Genomic DNA, 21094 nt, shown 5'->3' on the forward strand with positions numbered 1-21094 from the left:
TAAACGGAGTGGCTAATAAAGGGGACGGGGAGGGGAGCTGGGGTTATTTAAAAATAAACCTTTTGTAAAGAGCCACGGCCATGTTGATCTGTACTCGAGCTTACGAGCCAATAACTGATCGAGATTCGAGATTCGAAGTCACGCAAACAACACGTTTTTTATTGCCTCCCATACACGTGGTACGAGATGGACACTAAAATTCCAGAGTACTTGCCATCTGGGCGAGTGACCTTCAAGCTGCACTCTCCCAATCTCCTTAATTTGCCCCCCCCCCCCCCCCCACACAAAAAAAAATATAAATTCAACTTTCATTTTTAATTACGTTTGACAATGTTCCTTAAATTAACTAATTAAAGGAAGTTTTCAAAGGTTTATCTAGCTGTGTCGACTTTCTCAGTTCATTCTCGAAGTATTTTAGCGCATTGTCTTCAGACATTTCAGGACCTGTCATCCCCCATCGGCTGTGTCTAACATTTTATTTCATTTCGCAACCATGGGCTGTCAACTTGCCACTACATCCGCTTCACACCCTCTCCCTTTCCCTCCGCGCTTTTGATCAACGCGTCATTTTGACTGTTAAAATCGACGGAAACAGGAACTATAGTCAGAAACAGAAACTATACGCCCGAGTATACAAAAACGGTTTGCAAAACCGACGCGTACGATTATATCATCGGATTCGAAATTCGAGAAAAGAAGATAACTGACAATCTAGAAATGTCACGCAGCAGACATCAAAGGCACATACGGTTCTCCACACTTGCACAAATATAGACAAAATTTAAGGGACTAGACAACCATTTTCAACGAAATTGCGCGGTCGTTCTATCGTCAATGCACGCAACGTGGAAAGACAAATTTGCAAAAGTTAGACAATAATATATTTTGTTCCCTGAAGTTCATAAAGTTAAGAACTTAAACAAGACCGTTACATTAGGTGCTGCAACAGCTGAACTAGGACAAGGAAAAGACGTTTTGCCTCGGACGGTGTGGAAGGGAGCTCTAGTTTGTGTTCTGCCATGATTTCCACAGCAACATCTGCGAATTCGGGCAGGCATAGAAGATCAACCCTCCTTGAGGAACAGCATATTTTTCCAGCCGTTATCTCGTCTTCAGAAACTGGGTGGAGATAGCTTGATGTACCTGGATGTGAAATAATGCAGATGTAACTAGGAAGTGACCGACAATAAAATAATTATTTCATTTTACTTGACTTTTTTTAGGTCACCTTTCCCTGAGAAATAGTTTTGAAATGTTAGGGTATTTTCTTCATGTAAATGCCACTGTAATGAAAAGTGCATAAAAGGTTGGGAAGAGTGATGTCCCCGAATTAAATGTTCATACACAGTACGTAAGATGTATTAGGAACGCACCTTCCAGCTCCGGAACGAGAAAAAGGATATCTGGTCGACCAGATGGACACTCGACGTTATGTTGATGACGAATGCGATGCAGGTTCCAATGTTTAGCTACCCTATTAAGTTCGTCCTGAATTACTCTCATGAAACAGAACCTCAAGCACTCTCTGGACGAGATGTAAAAAGCGAAAACAGACAGGGCATTAGTTTAGATGCTGAGAATCATTTCTCTCCTGATTTGATCTGATTTTTCCTTTTCCTTAGTCTGAAATCTTTTTTCAAACGTAAACATTTCATTTCATGACCGCCAATAAACTGGAACTCTACTTTGAAAAAAAGTACTATGGCAAATTGAAAGACGCACTTATAGGACCTCCTTTATCTTACACTTGTCAGGCGTGCATATATCACGCTGAGGGATTCTCGTGTTAGACACGCGAGGTAAAAGTGCAGGAGCGTGTCATACTTTTGGCGTCGCGCACGAGACGCAGATACCGGGCAGGTACCGGCATTTAGCTAGCGCGCATTTAAAAAACCTTCCTCCCTGGTAAAAAAAAAATACCTGCACTGTAATGAACCACTGTGCTCTCTTAAAGATAACCAAAAGGAACCAAAAACGCTATAAAGATTCGAAACTTACAAGTGCAATGGATCACACTCATCGAAATCGCCACTGTCTCGTAAGTCCTGTTGAAAACGAAGTAAAATGGTAAATGTTTCTGATGATACACACACGAAGGACAAACATATATCTCAAACGTTTCTTTCTTCCGTTTTGGTTGTATTTGTTTCAACTTTCTTACGTGATATGAACATTTGTGAGTGTAATACAATACAGCATCGTTAGTGACACAAAGGAGTTGATTAAAAGACAGTTATTTACGTTCTGGGGTGTTTACCAGCACGCTAAATGCCCCTTGAATTATGGTAAGTGTTTTCCAAAAAACAAGAAACTGACTGAAGAAGATGCGCATATCATTTATAATCTAGCGTTTCGGTTTCTTTCATTGATGGAAGACTCGAAACAATTTCAATTTGCTTGAACTTGCTTTCCAACTGGAAATTGACGGCTTTTGGGTAAAATGGTAAGCACCAACCCCTTGTTTACTTGCTACGTCGGCTGAATGTAGCGTTCAAAAAAATCTACGATTATCTGCATTATTACGACAGTCGCAAAATGGTCAATACTTACCTTGAAGAAAGTCATCCACCAATCGATGTTAGACTTCCTAAAAAATGACCACCAAGACTCTATGCGCTGGTGAGAACAAAGGTGTATAAGAAGCCTGTAATATTTTGAACGTTTTGTTAACTTTCGATACCGACGTTTGCACTCTCAAGTTATTGTGATCTCTCCCGTCTACAAGTACCAAGCTACAGAAATTAGTTTCACCTGATTTGTTGTCGACTTTCCGTACATAAAACTCTTTTCCGCTGCAAAACTATCTCGACCGTCAGCCCGAAAAAACTTTTGTAGAATCTCCACCTTCACATTTTCCGTTCCACGGTCAGCACGTACAATTCTGGCAGTTCCTAACATTATGTAAACAAAACAATACCGTTTCCTCACTAGAAAAAGAAACTGACTACCGAGCAGTTCGAGTACTGGAAGCTAGTGTTCGGCTTATGTGACCTTCATATCAAGGAGTAATCTGAGTTTGCCAAGGTTAGATCAACTCGAGCTAATTTAAACTACTTAGAAAAAAATTGTTAGAGGCATTATTTTTTAGGATTGATGTCAGCTTATGGAACAGCTTACCTAAGGACATTGTAGAGGCTGGCAACCGTAAACATTTTAAATGACTTAGACTGAGACTTTTTAAAAAAAATTAATAATACATATATTAACTTAAATTAATAATCTCAGTTTTTATATAATACGGCAATTCTGTTATCGTACTTTTTAAATATTGAATTGTTTTTTATTAAGGGAGTCCTAACTATATGGGGACGACCTCTAGACTCCCTTAGTTTTCAAATTTATGTTTAAGCTGGAATAGAGATCTATGTAAGTATGTGCGTTCAGTTGTATGCCCGGGGGGGGGGGGGGCACTCCCATATATGAGCTATATAGGTATGTGCCGCTGTGAAGGGTATGGTTTTCAAGCAGTTTAGTCTGGGATAGGGTATAGAAATCAGAGAGTTTTGGTCTAGAAAAGGGTAGTATTTGCCGGGAAACTGATCGGTGGTATGACGAATTAAGTTCAGAATAGGAATAAAAACTCGGAAGAGAAAGAGGCTTTCCTAAACGTAAATAAAATCATCCTGGCATCGTTTTTGACAGATGGTTTTCCATTAAAACACTGATAGTGATACAATTCTATATAAATGCAAGTCTGGGAAAGGGTAGGGATTTTCGGTGTCTAGTCTAGTATAGGGTTGCAAAAATCAGCTGAATATGGTCTGGTATAGGGTAAGGGCTTTAAATTCCCAGCGGCACACCCCCACCCAAAAATTTACAGGGTGCCCCCCCCCCCCCCCCCCGGGGTTGTATGTAGGTGAAAGTTTAACATGCTAACTGAAATAGATTACTGGTAACCTTTCATTTGATGAACGCAGTCTAAAAAGTGATCTGCTATTACAGCAGGATCATTGTTGGTACACCTGACTTCCAACCACATGATTCGTCGAGAATACCTGAGGAAGATTCAAGCAAGCCTTGAAATGTTGGCGAGTGAAACAAAGGATGAAATGAACAGTCCGCAGTCGGCGGTGCGGATTTCCCTTTCGTAAACGGTCGATGCCATTCTTAGCTATGCGGAATAGAAGATGCCATATTTGCTCTAGTGAAGGCCTGCATTGGGTCGAAACTGTGCATTGATCATGAGATAAAACTAGGCTTAGATAAGGTGATCGTTAAATCTAAGTTAAATTCGCGCTTAGGTAAGGGATAGGGGTAGGTCCATATATTATAGGTGTAGCAGTCAAGATAAATAATTAGTTGTTTGGGGTTTCTCGGATTAACGCAGTGGTGTTGCGCTAGAAGGTTCGATTGCGGATACCGATATGCAGTTTTCGTTTTTCTTCCAAGTAGCATAAAATTTAAAATATAGTGAAATGGCCATCAAACGTTTACGAAAAGGACAAGTGCCTCGGCTGCTGGTACGTTCAAATAAAATGTAGCCAATAGTACGCAGCATTAAAAAACTGGAGTTTCCTACCCATCGATGCATCCATGGACAGCGAATCCATACAGTTTTAATTTATCATACCCGTCGATATGCCACAGATAATTTGGCCCCTATGATAAAAAATACATACGACAATCGGTTGAAGTGTATCAAAAACCGTGATTCACTGATGTCTAAAACCTGATTTAAAAGAGAAACGGTCATTCCATAATACAACTTTGATTTCTTTGGAATAAAGAATACCTTGCATGAGTATTTCCTCCTCTTTAGTCGTCGTTTTTTCCTCTGCGCATCTCCACTGGGATCTAAAATTTTTAAGGCCAGTCGAACACTTTCTCTATCCAAGAAATAAAATCTTCAATTACGTTCAACGCAAATGAACGAAGAAAAAAGGGAAAAGGGGGATAAAAGCAGACGTATCATTGGGAGTGAGGGGAGAACGCCACATATTTCCCTAGTACTGAGCATCTCACGAAATGTTAAGTTGGCTTCGCTGTCGACAGCCATCACTGAGCCATTTTACGCCATCAGCTAAAATAGTTTTAAGGAAAAAAATATCGTTACAGAAGCTCTATTGCCATCTGCTCAAACTACACGTTGCTTGTTTGTGATTTTTTGACTGATTTGGGGGTATGTTTGGAAGGAAATAGTTTTCTCCATTGGCACAGAAACACTCCACTATCAACTTGGAAAGCTCTTTCGTGGGAACCGACTGTCTGTTGGGGTTCAAAAAATAATTATATGACTTCTGTCTCTTCTTTAAACCAGAAGAGAATAGCTAAAGACGGCAAATCATATCTTATGGAATGTCATAAAAACCGACGGGCATAGATAGACAAAGGTTAAATGATTGACCACATTGGCAAATGGTTGTCGTGGGAATCTCAACCCGGTACTAGTCCTGGAGTGTCCACATGGTGTTATTGTGCTATCAGCATAATGTTCAAACAAGCTTCCTTTTAAAATTTAGTAATAAACAGATGAAACCACGTTCCCCTTACCTATCAATGACAAGATGGTGGTCATTTCTTAGTCTTTGGTGCATTTGTCGGTAACCAATACAATTCCCTGCCCCTTCCAGCTCGCTCTAAAAGAGGTGTATATATACCGGTGAATCGAACCTAGTGTTTACTCAACAAGGTGACTTTACCCTGGGTATAAAGCTAGATACTACTCTAAATATTTAATTAAACCGATTACACACAGATACAGAAACGCTGTGCAGTATGAATAGATGTCACGCTATTTACTGATTCACATCTAAGAATAGACTTAGTGACTATTGTTTAAAGAGCCGGTTACAATTCCCGAGTAAAAAAAATAAGTTTAAGTGCTAGATTATAATTGCATCTAGTCCAATGGAAACTAAAGGCCATGTCATCAGTTCGATGACGTACGTTTAGAATCTTAGCCATAGCTGAGTCATAAATTAGCAAAAAGTAAACCATTTCGCGGATTTAAGCTCGAGCTTTTACAACATATTTAAATGATAATGAAGAATACGTCATGACTGCATGGTCACCGCTGTCAATAACAAAACAAAAACAACTTACCGAAACTGCAGAAATAACCTCACTTGCATTAATTTTTTGTTTTCTTCTGTATAGACCCATTTTGTTCAGCATTCGTCTAATGTGACGCAAGCTGACAAAAGGAGAATATACAATTAGGGGGGGGGGGGGGGGGACTATATGTAATGATATTAGTAAGTACAGATAATTTCACGGATAACTGTGAGACAGATGCGTACCGAACGGGCCTCGAGCTTACAAATCTTACCTGAAATTGACGCCATGAACAAAGGCCATGAGTGCATAGATCTCGGAATGAGAGAACCCCAAATAAAAGTAGTGTTTAAGAAGTTCTTCACCTGAGGTAACGAGATATGCGAATCAAGGAAATTGTTAAAATGAACAAATTATGAAAAAAAAAGAAAAAAAAAGAACAGATATCACCTAGTTATAGATTCCTGTAAAAATTTCTTTATTCACAGTTACAAAAACAAAAAGAGTTGCAATCACGCAGCTGAGCGGGTAATGTTCCTGTAAAGTTGTATTATTTATGTGACAAAAGGATACATGACTGACCGCTTTGATGCAGTGGTGCTATATACCGTGGTAGAACACCTCCAGCAAAAGATATGAAGTCCACAAGAAAGAGAAATGACAATGCAGTATTTGATATACTCATCTTCGAATTCACACTCTCATCATAAACCTACAATTATAAAGTGCAATCATTACTGTGTTTGAGTGGACGCCTATAATGCATACATCCGCTTCTACGCACCCTCTCCCTCCCCCTCCGCGCTTTTGAACAACAGGAACTATAGTCAGCTCAGTAAAGCCCAATCTTCCTTGTTAGTCAACTGGTGTGCAACATAAATCATGAAGTATCATGAATGGGAATTTGTTGATTGCATTCAACAGGACGAACTGTCAGACATAGAAAGCCCTGAGGTCACAGATCATTGAGGACGAACTAAAGCAGGCTCGGACGGCGCTAAATCCAATCTGCTTACTACGAGGTACAACAAGCGAAAATAAAAATCTTTCCAAGTTAGACCAGACAAATTATGCATCTTTAGTATTAAGAAAACTAACAAAATTACCTGCCTGAAGAGGGACTTACGCATGTATGCGCCTAGAAGATGCTATACATGCGTTACGGCAAAACCAAAACACGTGTAAAATTGATCAACAGGTCAACTCGGATTACATTACATCAAAAATCCGAGTTTTAAATTTACCAAAAAAATAACCCGGATTTCTACAGTAAAAATCCGAGTTTTTATTGTATCAGAAAATTAATTTGGATTTTTAAATAGGAAAATATAGGTTTTAAGTATTTGTTAAACAATAAATAGAATTGTTACAAAAAAAAAAAAAAAAACGATTTTAATATATCGTGAAAAACCTATAGAAAATAACTAAGATTTTTACAACAAGAAAAAAAAAGGCTTAACAGTTTCTTAACAAAAAACTCGGATTTCAACATCAAAAATCCGAGTTTCAAAATTTTCGGATACAATAAGTCGAATTTTTACATAAAAAATACAAGTTTTAAATATCTGGGAAAAAAACTTGGATTTTTACATTTAAATTCCGTCCGTTTAGCATTTAAAAAAAAATTACTGGGATTTTTACGACAAGAAAATATGTTTAAACGATTCTTAAACAGAAATCTTGGATTTTTACATCAAAAATACCACTTGTTAACAGTTACGAAAATATAACTCGGATTTCTGCCTTTAAAAATCGGAGTTGAGAATTAAGTTGATATAAAAATATATCTATGTCCTATATGAGCCACCGTAGTTAGTCGATTGAATACCCAACCATTTTAAAGTTATGACCAGTTATGGTACAGCATAGTAAGCTCTGTGTAGAAGTTAAAGTCTCTCTTTAAAAGTGAGATTTGTGCGAGTTAAACACTACTACATAGTTTATTGCGTACGTTCGCGCGGAATCACATGTCAAGCAAGATCGAATGTTTTCTATTAAGCAGAACCTAGCAGAATATTTCATTCAGTAGATTTAAATAGCGAAGAAAATGACTGTAATTTACACGTTCTTCAGCCGCTGCGTTGTAGCTTTGGCGTTACAAAAACATTAAGACCGGCTCAAGAGTGACCAAAACCAAATTTCTCCTCACAATATCAATACTAAATCAGGAGAAGAGGTTATAAGAATTAACAAAATCATCACCACTCGCATGTCATTATCACTTAACAGGCTAAGCGTTCACGAATAAACACCCAAAGCGATATCTCATATAGCGTGAAGAAAGCACATGGAAGTCATAGTATAAGTATACAGTAGAATGTATGCTTAGTGAACCAAAGTGCAATACAGTGCAATGTCTGTCATCTTTTTCTGCTGTTATTAGAGTTATATAACTGATCAACTTTACAAGCAATAAATAGACGTGAAAAGCGATCTCTTTTTTAAATAAACTCTAAAAAGTGACACGAGACACTAAGCCCAGAGGGCTTTTGATTGTAAAGCTGATGGAGTAACCCTATTTAAATAAAGGCTTATCTCATCTCATATTGATGGCTTCGGTTAACGCACACGAGCTTTCCAATTATGAAAATATTAATAGGAAATGCACATTTGTCGGATATTTACGGAATTTGTCCAAAATGATCATAGGATATTGGTGTACAAGAGTCTGCCGGGTTTTACTGTGACATATTTTTGCGTGACGGTGAAACGAAAATGTTCAAATGGCGAACTCCAGAGCTATTTTTTTGAGAAGCCAATAGAAAGATTCATAAAGCCCGACACAGTTCGGTTGCCTTACAAGTGCTGATCGATATAGTGCAGTTTGTTTTATTGTTAGAGAAAATGCCATGACGGATAAGTCAGCGAGTTGAACATCGACGGATTTGAGTTTGAAGGCCAGCGCGTGCTAAACGAATACACGTCATTACCTTTTCAGAGATCGATCTCGATCTCTGGTTTCATCAAAATTGGCGCGCGTAAGGAACATTTTCCGATAGGCACCCGAAAAGGTTACCAGTAACCTCAACCCCGGGGGGGGGACTTCCTATAAATGGGATAATGGGGATGTGCCGCTGGATGGGGTCGCATTTTCACGACTGGACTGACTATAATGGGGTCGCCATTTCAAGCATTTTTTATAGGGTGACTAGAATGGGGTCACACTTTTCCGGGATTTTGAGAGTACGAAAATCTGGCAAGTTGTGATTTATGAAAGGAAATATTCGCCGAAAAAAAGGTTACCGTATTTATTGCTGTTGTTCAATATTTGACAAACGGCTCCCAGAAAGTGACTAAGTTGGGGTCGTAAAAATTAAATTTACCCAAAAGTGACTAAGATGGGGTCTATAATTGGCCATAGAATATGACTATAATGGGGTAGGGGTTCTGAGAGGCCAGCGGCACATACCCAACAAAAATTTACCCAAGTACCCCCCCCCCCCCCCCGGGACCTCAACCCAATTGCTCATTTTACAGTAAACTACAGGGATAACGATTCACATTATTATTGTATGCAGATTATCCAAATAATGCGCGAGGCTCCATCTGCATAAGTAACGCAAAAAATATAAACAACACAGCTAGTCATAATGACTTTTTCCGACGAACAGTCTTTCAATGAATAACCTACAATCCGCATTATTTATGCATCTTTTCTAATATTAAAGCAAGCCCTTAAATTGCTCGTAGTACTTGTATTGCAACACTAACCTTTTGAGGGATATTGTACAGTGTGTAAAACAACTATTTTTGAAGATGACCAAAAACTTGTGGATCAATTTAGGTTTCTGGGAAACTGCTCACCTACCCCTCCCCAAACCTAACATTAACCCTTACTTATCGCTTTGGGCAAAATGTTAGGTTTGGGGAGGGGTAGGTGAGCAGTTTCCCATGGCCAGAAACCTAAATTGATCCAAACTTGTTTGCGTTACATGTAACATGTTAACGTGACAGCCTATGTTACGTTACACAGGCTGCGTTGCGGATAGTGGAAACTACCGGTATATCAAGGATTTTGTGTCATGCCCTGCTGCAATTGAGACTACCAGTTACCTTAACTTTCTCTGTCGTGACTCGCGTCACGTGAAACCGTCTGCAGGTAAAAGGTTTTCTAAAAGATAATAGTATTATTATCTGAGGATTATCGACGGAAAGTACTTACCAACCAATTATCCGTCTATTTTTAAACACAATTGAGTTGGCGGGCTTTCCTTTGAAGCAACAGGAACTTATCGCGGCTTTATATTTGAACGTCAAAATTCACATTTTATCGAAATATTCAGGAAAATTGTTCGTAATACATCTAATAAATTGTGTCTGGACGTAACGCTCCTTTTATGTTTGTTTAACCATCGCTGCTTTTGTTTTGTTTTTGTTTTTTTTGTTCTGTTTTGTTTTCTATTCTAGAGCACTATTATTTTGAGGATGTTCTTAATTAAAGAAGTAATTTGTACATCACTCCTTTTTTTTATACACATTTACTAGTAATTTCGGTTGCCTGGTGGGACATTTTTAACGTTTCTTTCGAGAAACGTCGTATAAGTAAATACGAAGATTTGAATATCCTAGGATTCAATCCCTCAAAAAATATTGTTCGATTATTCTTCCCACAGTGCTTCACTTATAGTCTTTCCCAGAGGGAAGCTGGTATTCTATCAAATGGCATTCCCGCCGCTGCAAGGGAGGATATAGTAGACAGTAGTCAGGGGATGATCGATTGCATTGTCGACGCTAACTTGGAAATAAACAGTCTATCTTTGAAAGTTGTATGTCTTATTTTTAGTGCATTGGCTCGGTTTATCTCTTCATCAATGGGCCACAAAGACGTAAAGTGACTGATTGAGCTTTTGTGTTCTGTGAGAGCCCAAACGAATTGGTCGTCGTAATGATGTAACTGTATGGTCCTAATACGGGGTTCCACATATACAGACTATTGGACGTGTATTTATATTTGCTTAGTTCGCATTATCGTCGCTGTTTCCAGTCAGTTGCGTGTGACCTTGCTGCTGCCCTGTATTGACTGTTTAGCAAGGATTTTTCGCTTAAGTGCTTTAGGCTAAGGCATTTTTATTTTTATTTTCGTGATTGCATATAAGAAGCTCAAGGTAATGTATGTGTTGTTTCAAATCAATGAGTACGAGGGCTCAAATTTTCATTGTGACGTCAGTATTCAGCCGCTGCTTTCTTGATAAGCGAGCACACGGGCCTGAATCTGGCAAAATTTTAGTTTATAAGTGTTTTTCAGAGTCATTTTCCAGTGTAGACGCCTCCAGGCTAACATCATTAAGCTAGAATGGTGAGTAAAGGCAAACGTCTAAAAGTAACCAGAAGTGAGAGATGATTTGACGATGATTGGAACGTCGAAAACAATTGTAACGAAATATAGCGATCCATGAGTGAAGTTGTCTCTCTGGCCGTTCAGTGCATGGATTCCGAGATCTGCCAAGGCAATTTGGGCAACTTTTGACTTCCAAAAGATGCAGTAGGTGAATAGATAATAGAGGTAGGTGGCTTTGCATTACGCTGACAAGTCGTTTTCCTTAGCCTCCGATGGAGACGACCTAAACCCCGCGACGAGGATTTTGTGACACGTCCAGCTGCAACGCAGGCTATTTTACTCAGCCTTTCGGTAACCGATAAGGAAAAAAATAGGTTTACAAGCACTGCTCTAATCTAAATAAAAAATTGGATTCAGAATTATTTGTTCAGTAAAAACACATGACAGGAAAACATGCGTGTTTTTTGTTGTTGTCCTATGAAGTAAGGATAAAAAACGGCATTTTCGGATTTTCTGCAGGAATGAAAAAAAAACAGCGAAAATATAGAGTTTTAGTTAGTTATTTGGCCTTTAAAGCTATGAAAATTATCACTTTTCCATAACAGGGGATCATTACTAGCATGTGTTCAGATATGTGAAAGCTGCAGTTTTTTATTCACGGTACTAGTATTTCTACGCAAATATGACTTTGCGTTGTTTGTAATTTAAGGGTTAATGAATACCATTTTTTGCAAGAGTAAAATGGTGACGGTAAATGTTAAATGCTTGCCTGACTTCTTTACATTGCGAATTACGTTTATTCACAGATTGCTTAAGCTCGATAACTTAGCATCTTTTTTACGGTATGCAGTGTTCGGAATGCGAGGATTTGTATGTGAGGAAAAACATGAAAAATATCAATTTGTTTGCATTTTAAACTTCCTCCCCTGAAATAAACAAAACAGCTAACTTTAATAGTAAAAAGGTTATGGGTTGTGATTGGTCAATTTTGACCATTTTCCCTTAGGTAGTTAATCACAGCTAAAGGGACTCTGACACCAGTTTCACATCAAAAACTAAAGAGCCTAAAGACATTTGGAAACTACGAATAGTGGTCCAATTTTGTTAAAAACTACTATGCAAGTGTACTAAAGCGATCACTAAGTGATATGATGGTGATGCCATCGTGAACTTTAAATCTCAACTTGAAAAAGTCAGGCTGACGGATTTTTTTCAAGTTTTGTCCTTATGGACTAAACAAAATACCCAAAAATTATTATGGCTACCTTCTTCCTTCAACAGCATCTCAATCTTAATGTACTAACTGGGTGCTTTGCATGCACGAAAAGTCCTATTCGCTAATTAAGTACTTTTTATCGAAATGCATTAAATCCCTGTCTCAGTGTTCTTTTAAATTGCATTTTGTATATGAAATTGTAAAGCAAACAGGATCTCAATCGTTAGTTACATTCTGAACTTCAGAGTTTGAGTGCTTCAGAAGGCACCAAGAAACATTGCATCTTTCTGCACACTAACCTTATATGTAAACAAATATGCAGAGATTAATTCAAATAAATGCATATAATATGTGTTATTAAAAAGTGCTGGCATTCAATGCAATAATTTTACATTTGAGTGATAAGATAGCATTTTTTTGTTACAGCTAGAGCATGAATTCTCACGAACTTTAGTTTTAGATTTTGTGTTAATTTAATCTTAGGTTTTAAATTTTTATACTAATAAAGTTTTTAACTGTATTTTTATATATTTTATTGTAAATTTTTAGGTTTTTAATTATTTTGTTGTAAGGCGCATTTGAAAATATCCACATGCTAATTTGCGCCGAAAAAGCATTAAATTATTAATTATTATTATTAATAACATTTTATACAATGAATTTCGTTTATTTTTTGCATAGATTTTGTTGAGATTTTATGACTTCGGTTTTAAAAAGATTTCATATCCTGCCCTTTTTCACAGAGAAGGTGTGGAAATTTTAAAGATATTTACAGATATTTTTTTATATATGCCACATAATCTCTAAATATAAAATCTTTGACTATCACAACAAGAATGGAATAGGAAACATGTTACCCATATGAATACTTTATATTGGGAACAATATATGTGATTATATAACGCACGCATGCTAAGCTTAGTAAAAGAGAGGTTAGTCATTTATTGTGAGAAAGAGCATGAGATAGAGACCATGACTAGCAATCTTATCACCAGTGTACACTTTTTCAAATCGTCCGTTCTGCTCTTTGTTATACTCTTTATGTAAGCTATCGTGCAAATTTTACACCATGATCATAAATTCCCAGACGGGATCCGATATAAACGGAATGTTACTTGTTTTAAATTCCGTTAACAATCAGTGCACTTGACATCGATTTTAGCTTAGCTTGGAAATGATATTGTGAGATTTGGAAACTTTTTTTTTAGAAATATTTTTTACGATATTTTAAGAAACACGAAAACAATCAACCATACTTTTAGTGACTTTAACACAGAATTGAAAATAATTATTTCCGCTGATTTGACGTTGCGAGCTTTGTTTACGGCAACGTTAACATGTGAAAACAATCGTTATGAGAACTGTCTTGAGAAAAATAAAATGCTAAACGGTGAATGTAAATCTGCACGTCTTACCCTTTAAAAAAATGTATCTTTTTAACTACTTACTTTTAAACTTAGTAGACCGATAAATTGCTCAAGTGCCATAGGCAAAGCCATTACAACCTCGAGTAAAGGTGAAGCATAGATCTTTATTTTACCCAAGCCTTTTTAAGCCAGTAGCTGCTTGTGTTGAAAAAGTGAGAAACATCAGTCCAACACCCGATCGTTCAATTTGAGTCTACCCTGAGTCGAATTGTTAATAGTGAACAAACAGTTGTATATATGTATCTACATAGCGTGCGTTTCGGAAACTTCAGTCTGAACTGCCAATATCATAAGATTATGTATGAATCTTTTCTGCATTATCTGATCAAGAGTCAGTTTAGAGCTTACACGATCAAGTCATGTTACAGTGAAACGTAGGGTTCTGTAAAATTACATGTTTCGGGACTACTTTACAGGCAAGTAGATTGACTTTCTAATCACTTGTCCCAAGATCGCCAAAAACAATGAAATGGATAAATACCTATGTTGAAAGATAAAATGAATATAGGAACACCAGGCAGTAAAGTCGCAAGGCCATTATATTGGGAAAAAAAAGAAAGATAGATAACATATCATCTAGATTTGGTGTCAGACCTATATCGATTATTATGACCACGGTTTGGGCCAGACGAAAATAACTGCGACTTTTTAAGAAACTCAATAGTACAACTACACTTTCATGTTATAACGGTTCCATTTTACAAGATTTGCAGTGCGAATGTAGCGAGTTTGCATTTTTAATGTGTTACCCCAAGTTTATCATCCCTGCAATCTTTGTAATGTTAAGGACGTTAAGAGTACATTTACTCAGCTTTTAAAACACTTTCATGGCTTAAAGCATTCGCTATGATAAACCTCTTGTAATGACTGTAAGCACAATATTAACTGATCGAACGATATGCTTTCGCTAGGTAGATAAGCTCGATCCATTTCTTATTTTTATCACTTGGGTCCGCAGATTTTGGTAATAAGCAACTGATAGAGCTAGGTTTGACCTTTTCACAGAATTATTCATTTTGCGTATCGGTTGCATCCTGACACAGCTGATCGAGAAAAACACAATCAGTTTTTGGTGCAAAATCGTTCCTTAAACTGGCCAAAACACGTGAAATTAATCGTGGTCCTCTTTTCAGGGCTAACCAATGATTTCATCAAAAGTTGTTTGGCCTAAAGAAAGAATGCGAAGAGTGGAAAGAAGCGGGAATAACGAAGCTGAGAAAAAAGAAAGAAAAATGAGCAAGAAAAAATGGGAACGATTTCGCAAAAAAAAATCCAAATTTTGGCTTATTTGAGCATTCGCCGGAGTACAGTTTTATACTCTTGTTCGTAGAATTTTCATCAAAGTCTTGTTACATTGTGGAAAAGTAGATTTTAAGCAAACGCGTTAAGGGAAATTCAGGATCGTGGCACCAAAAATTCAGTTTAACGGTACAGGAACGTGTCTTGTTTTGAGAAATTTAACACTGAATGGGTTAATCGCCTTATTATCAAGCAATGGCGTATGAAATTTATTAATTTAGGTTTTCTTTTCTCTTTTGAAATACCTTTTTTTTGTTCAGGGGGTCTAGTCATGATGGGACAACTCCTTTGTTGGTTTTCGTACTCAGCAAATCGCGGAAAGTTAATAAAATCGTTTGAAAAAATTTAATATGCACAACGACATAAAATCCCTCGTTCATTGATGTTTGCCTGCATATTGGTCACTTGTTTTTGTTTCTATTTGTTTCAAATTAAGATTACTAATAACCCTTTCGGGTGCCTTAGAATTTTTTTCGTACGCGCTTCATTTTCGGGAAAACCGCTATACATCTATGGAAAAATAATGAAATATAGAAAACAAAATATATTAACAATTTTAAAATTGATGGCTTCGGTAAGCGCACACGAGCCTTCCAATTATGCAACTCTAAACCTTCGATGTTCACTTGAATTAATAGGACATGTATCATTTCTCGGATTTTTACGGAATTTGTCCAAAATTATCGTAGGATATTGATGTACAAGAGTCTGTCGGGTTTCACTGTGACATATTTTTGCGTGTCGGCGAAACGACAAGCAAGCTATTTTTTTTTTTCGAGAAACCAATAGAAAGATTCATAAAGCCCGACACAGTTCGGTTGACTTACAAGTGCTGATCGATATAGTGCAGTTTGTTTTATTGTTAGAGAAAATGCAATGGCGGGCAAGTCAGCGAGTCGAACATCGACGGATTCAAGTTTGAAGGCCAGCGCGTGCTAAACAAATACATGCCATTTACATTTTACAGAGTTCGATCTTGTATCTGATATGTAGTTAGCCCTGGTTTCATCAAAAATGGCGCGTGTAACGCACATTTTTTGAAAGGAACCCGAAAAGTCTATCAGTAACCTTAATCCAGAGTACAGAGATAACTATTTCACATTATTATCAATACACGCGGCCAAATTAAAAACCGCCCTAGTGAAAACACGCGCTTTGCGGGCCGCAAATGACTCCTAGCGGGCCGTTAATGCAAACGGCCCTACAGCTGATTGGTTCTCGTTCATCATCCCATTATTTTAACCAATCAGCGTCGCTGGCGCGGGAAAACCATTCAGGTGCGTACGCGTACAGCAGGCTTTGAAAAGAACGCAGCCTCGAACAATTTCTCGCGAAGAATGTGTTCGGAAAGAAAGTTATTTGTTGTAAATGGGACAAAATGCGGCCAAAAAATCGGATTTAAGCAAATGCACAAGGCGAAGAGACAAAGAGAGCAACTCTGCTGCGAGAAACGAAACACCCTTCACTTGAATTGTATCCGCGAACAAGCTAGAGTCAGGATACGCCGAAGCCAATCGGAAAATGTAGTTTTATATTCCATGAATCAACCCAGCTTTTTCAGAGCACTCAGCAGCTTTTATACTACAACTGCACAATAAGACATAGCCCCAGTAGTATGTGATTTCGACTTTTTATTGAATCGAAAATGTTACTTCATTAAATGCATTTGTTACCTATCTGGATGTTATTTGGCCTTGTTTTGATAATAATGATAATAAAATGACTTTCGGGATATTGTATATTTGCTCCCTTGTGGCCCTTGCGCCACAAATGACACTACGCGGTCGCAAATAAACAATATCCCCTCAAAAAGTCATTTTATTCCCTTATTATTGTATGCGGAAAAATCCAAATAATGGAGAGGTCCATCGGTATAAGTAACGCAAAAAAATATAAACAACACAGTATAATGGCTTTTCCTACGGTCAATCTTTCAATTAATAACCTACAATCTGCACTATTTATGCATATTTTCTAATATTAAAGCAAGCCTTTAAATTGCTCGTAGTACTTGTATTGCAACACTAGCGTTTTGAGGGATATTGTACAGTGTGTAAAACAACTAGTTTTGAAGATGATTAAAGTCTTTTTTGCGTTACATGTAACATGTTAACGTGACAGCCTATGTTACGTTACATAAGCTGCGTCGCGGATAGTGGAAACTACCGGTATATCAAGGATTTTGTGTCATGCCCTGCTGCAATGGAGACTACCAGTTACCTCAACTTTGTCTGTCGTGACTCGCGTCACATGAAACCGTCTGCAGCTAAAAAGTTTTCTAAAATAAAATAGTATTATTATCTGAGGATTATCGACGGAAAGTACTTACGAACCAATTATCCGTCTATTTTTAAACACAATTGAGTTGGCGGGCTTTCCTTTGAAGCAACAGGAACTTATCATCACGGCTTTATATTTGAACGTCAAAATTCACATTTTATTAAAATATACAGTAAAATTGTTCGTAATACATCTAATAAATTGTGTCTGGTCGTAACGCTCCCATTTTGTTTGTTTAACCATCGCTGATTTTGTTTTGTTTTTGTTCTTGTTTTGATTTTGTTCTGCTTTGTTTTCTATTCTAGAGCGCTTTTTTTTTGAGGATGTTCTTAATTCCAGAAGTAATTTGTACATCACTCCTTTGTTCCTACACATTTACTAAGTTGAATTTTCGCCGCTGCCTAGTGGAACATTTTTAGCGTTTCTTTCAAGGAACGTCGTATAAGTAAATACGACGATTTAAATATCCTAGGATTCAATCCCCCCAAAATATTGTTCGATGATTCTTCCCACAGTGCTTCACTTATAGTCTTTCCCGGAGCGAAGCTGGTTTTGTATCAAAAGGCATTCCCGCCGCAAAATGGAAGGAAATAATAGACAGTAGTCAGGGGATGATCGAGTTTATTGACGCTAAATTGGAAATAAACAGTCTTTCTTTGAAAGTTGTATGTCTTATTTTTAGTGCATTAGCTCGGTTTATCCCGTCACCAACGGGCCACAGAGACTTAAAGTGACTGATTGAGTTTTTGTGTTCTGTGCGAGCCCAAACGAATTGGTCGTCATAATGAGGTAACTGTATGGTCCTAATACGGGGTTCCACATATACAGACTATTGGACGTGTATTTATGTTTGCTTAGTTCGCATTATCGTCGCTGTTTCCAGTCAGTTGCGTGTGACCTTGCTGCTGCCCTGTATTGACTGTTTAGCAAGGATTTTGCGCTTAAGTGCTTTAGGCTTAGGCATTTTTTATTTTAATTTCGTGATTGCATATAGGAAGCTCAAGGTAAAATATGTGTTGTTTCAAATCATTGAGCACGAGGGCTCAAATTTTTATTGTGACGTCAGTATTCAGCCGCTGCTTTCTTGATTAGCGAGAACACGGGCCTGAATCTGGCAAAATTTTCGTTTATAAGTGTTTGTCAGAGTCATTTTCCAGTGTAGACGCCACGAGGCTAACATCATTAAGCTAGAATGGTGAGTAAAGGCAAACGTCTAACAGTAACCTGAAGTGAGAGATGATTTGACGATGATTGGAACGTCGAAATCAATTGTAACGAAACATAGCGCCGATCCATGAGTGAAGTTGTCTCTTTGGCCGTTTAGTGGATGGATTCCGAGATCTGCCAAGGCAATTTGGGCAACTTTTGACTTCCAAAAAATGCAGTAGGTGAATAGATAATAGAGGTACTGTAGGTGGCTTTGCATTACGCTGACAAGTCGTTTTTCCCTAGCCTCCGATGGAGACGACCTAAACCCCGCGACGAGGATTTTGTGACACGTCCAGCTGCAACGCAGGCTATTTTACCCAGCCTTTCGGTAACCGATAAGGAAAAAAACAGGTTTACAAGCACTGCTCTAATCTAAATAGAAAATTGGATTCAGAATTATTTGTTCAGTAAAAACATTACAGGAAAACATGCGTGTTTTTTGTTGTTGTCTTATGAAGTAAGGATAAAAAACGGCATTTTCGGATTTTCTGCAGGAATGAAAAAAAAAAAAAAAAAAAAAAAAAAAACGAAAATATAGAGTTTTAGTTAGTTATTTGGCCTTTAAAGCTATGAAAATTATCACTTTTCCATAACAGGGGATCATTACTAGCATGTGTTCAGATATGTGAAAGCTGCAAGGTTTTTTATTCACTACTAGTATTTCTACGCAAATATGACTTTGCGTTGTTTGTAGTTTAAGGGTTAATGAATACCATTTTTTGCAAGAGTAAAATGGTGACGGTAAATGTTAAATGCTTGCCTGACTTCTTTACATTGCGAATTACGTTTATTCACAGGTTGCTTAGGCTCGATAACTTAGCGTCTTTTTTTTTGCAGCATTCGGAATGCGAGGATTTGTATGTGAGAAAAAACATGAAAAACATCAATTTGTTTGCATTTTAAACTTCCTCCCCAGAAATAAACAAAACAGCTAACTTTAATAGTAAAAAGGTTATGGGTTGTGATTGGTCAATTTTGACCATTTTCCCTTAGGTAGTTTATCACAGCTAAAGGGACTCTGACACCAGTTTTACATCAAAAGCTAAAGAGCCTAAAGACATTTGGAAACTACGAATAGTGGTCCAATTTTGTTAAAAACTACTGTGCAAGTGTACTAAAGCGATCAGCAAGTGATATGATGGTGATGCCATCGTGAACTTAAAATCTAAACTTGAAAAACGGTCAGGCTGACTGATTTTTTTCAAGTTTTGTCCTTATGGACTAAACAAAATACCCAAAAATTATTATGGCTACCTTCTTCCTTCAACAGCATCTCAATCTTAATGTACTAACTGGGTGCTTTTCATGCACGAAAAGTCCTATTCGCTAATTAAGTACTCTTTGTCGAAAAGCATTAAAATCCCTGTCTCAGTGTTCTTTTAAATTGCATTTTGTATATTAAATTGCAAAGCAAACAGGATCTCAATCGTTAGTTACATTCTGAACTTCAGAGTTGAGTGTTTCAGAAGGCACCAAGAAACATTGCACCTTTCTACACACTAACCTTATATGTCAAAAATATGCAGAGACTAATTGAAATAAATGCAAATGTGTCATTAAAAAGTGCTGGCATTCAATGCAGTAATTTTACATTTGAGTGATAAGATAGCATTTTCTTGTTACAGGTAGAACATGACTTCTCACGAAGTTTAGTTTTTAGATTTTGTTTTAAATTAATCTTAAGTTTTTAATTTTTATACTAGGAAAGTTTTTAACTGTATTTTTATATATTTTTATTGTAAATATTTAGGTTTTTAATTATTTTGATGTAAGGCGCATTTGAAAATATCCACATGCTAATTTGCGCCGAATAAGCATTAAATTATTAATTATTATTATTAATTACATTTTATACAATGAAATACCCGACCCCTGCGCGCCGCAGGGAATCACGGTAGTTGATTCATCAATCGTGCGCGAGACGCACGGCGAGCCGCGCAAGATGATGAATACACTACCGTGACCCGCGGCCCAGAGGGAATCGGCTATTCGTTTATTGTTTGCGTAGATTTTGTTAAGTTATTATGACTTCGATCCAACAAAGATTTTATACCCTGCCCTTTTTCACAGAGAAGGTGTGGAAATGTTACAGATATTTTTTTTTTTTATATATTATATGCCACAAAAACTCTAAATATAAAATCTATGATTAACATCACACTATCAACAAAAAAATGGAATCGAAAAACATGTTACCCACATGAATACTTTATATTGGGAACAATATATGTGATTATATAACGCACGCATGCTGAGCACAGTAAAAGAGAGGTTGGTCATTTATTGTGAGATAGACCATGAGATAGAGACCATGACTAGCAATCTTATCGCCAGTGTACACTTTTTCAAATCGTCCGTTCTACTCGTTGTTGTACTCTTAATTTAACTTTA

The 21094-nt window shown here is 37.3% G+C and overlaps 1 protein-coding gene across 1 annotated transcript; it reads right to left on the minus strand.

Moving 5' to 3' along the window:
* Positions 1–354: 354 nt before the first annotated feature.
* LOC144665274 (uncharacterized) lies at positions 355–7159 on the minus strand. Its single transcript, XM_078526489.1, has 13 exons — positions 7101–7159; positions 6568–6706; positions 6269–6359; positions 6043–6133; positions 5491–5576; positions 4733–4826; positions 4520–4599; positions 3898–3995; positions 2752–2891; positions 2551–2616; positions 1999–2045; positions 1374–1525; positions 355–1143 (listed from the first exon to the last, which is right to left on the minus strand). Exons 1-13 carry the CDS (start codon positions 7122–7124, stop codon positions 929–931), a joined length of 1323 nt encoding a protein of 440 aa, XP_078382615.1. The 5' UTR covers positions 7125–7159; the 3' UTR covers positions 355–928.
* Between the last annotated feature and the right edge of the window lie 13935 nt (positions 7160–21094).

The sequence above is a fragment of the Oculina patagonica genome, chromosome 9, assembly GCF_052425735.1.
Source record: "Oculina patagonica isolate OP01 chromosome 9, crgOcupat, whole genome shotgun sequence".
Taxonomy (NCBI): Eukaryota; Metazoa; Cnidaria; class Anthozoa; order Scleractinia; family Oculinidae; genus Oculina; species Oculina patagonica.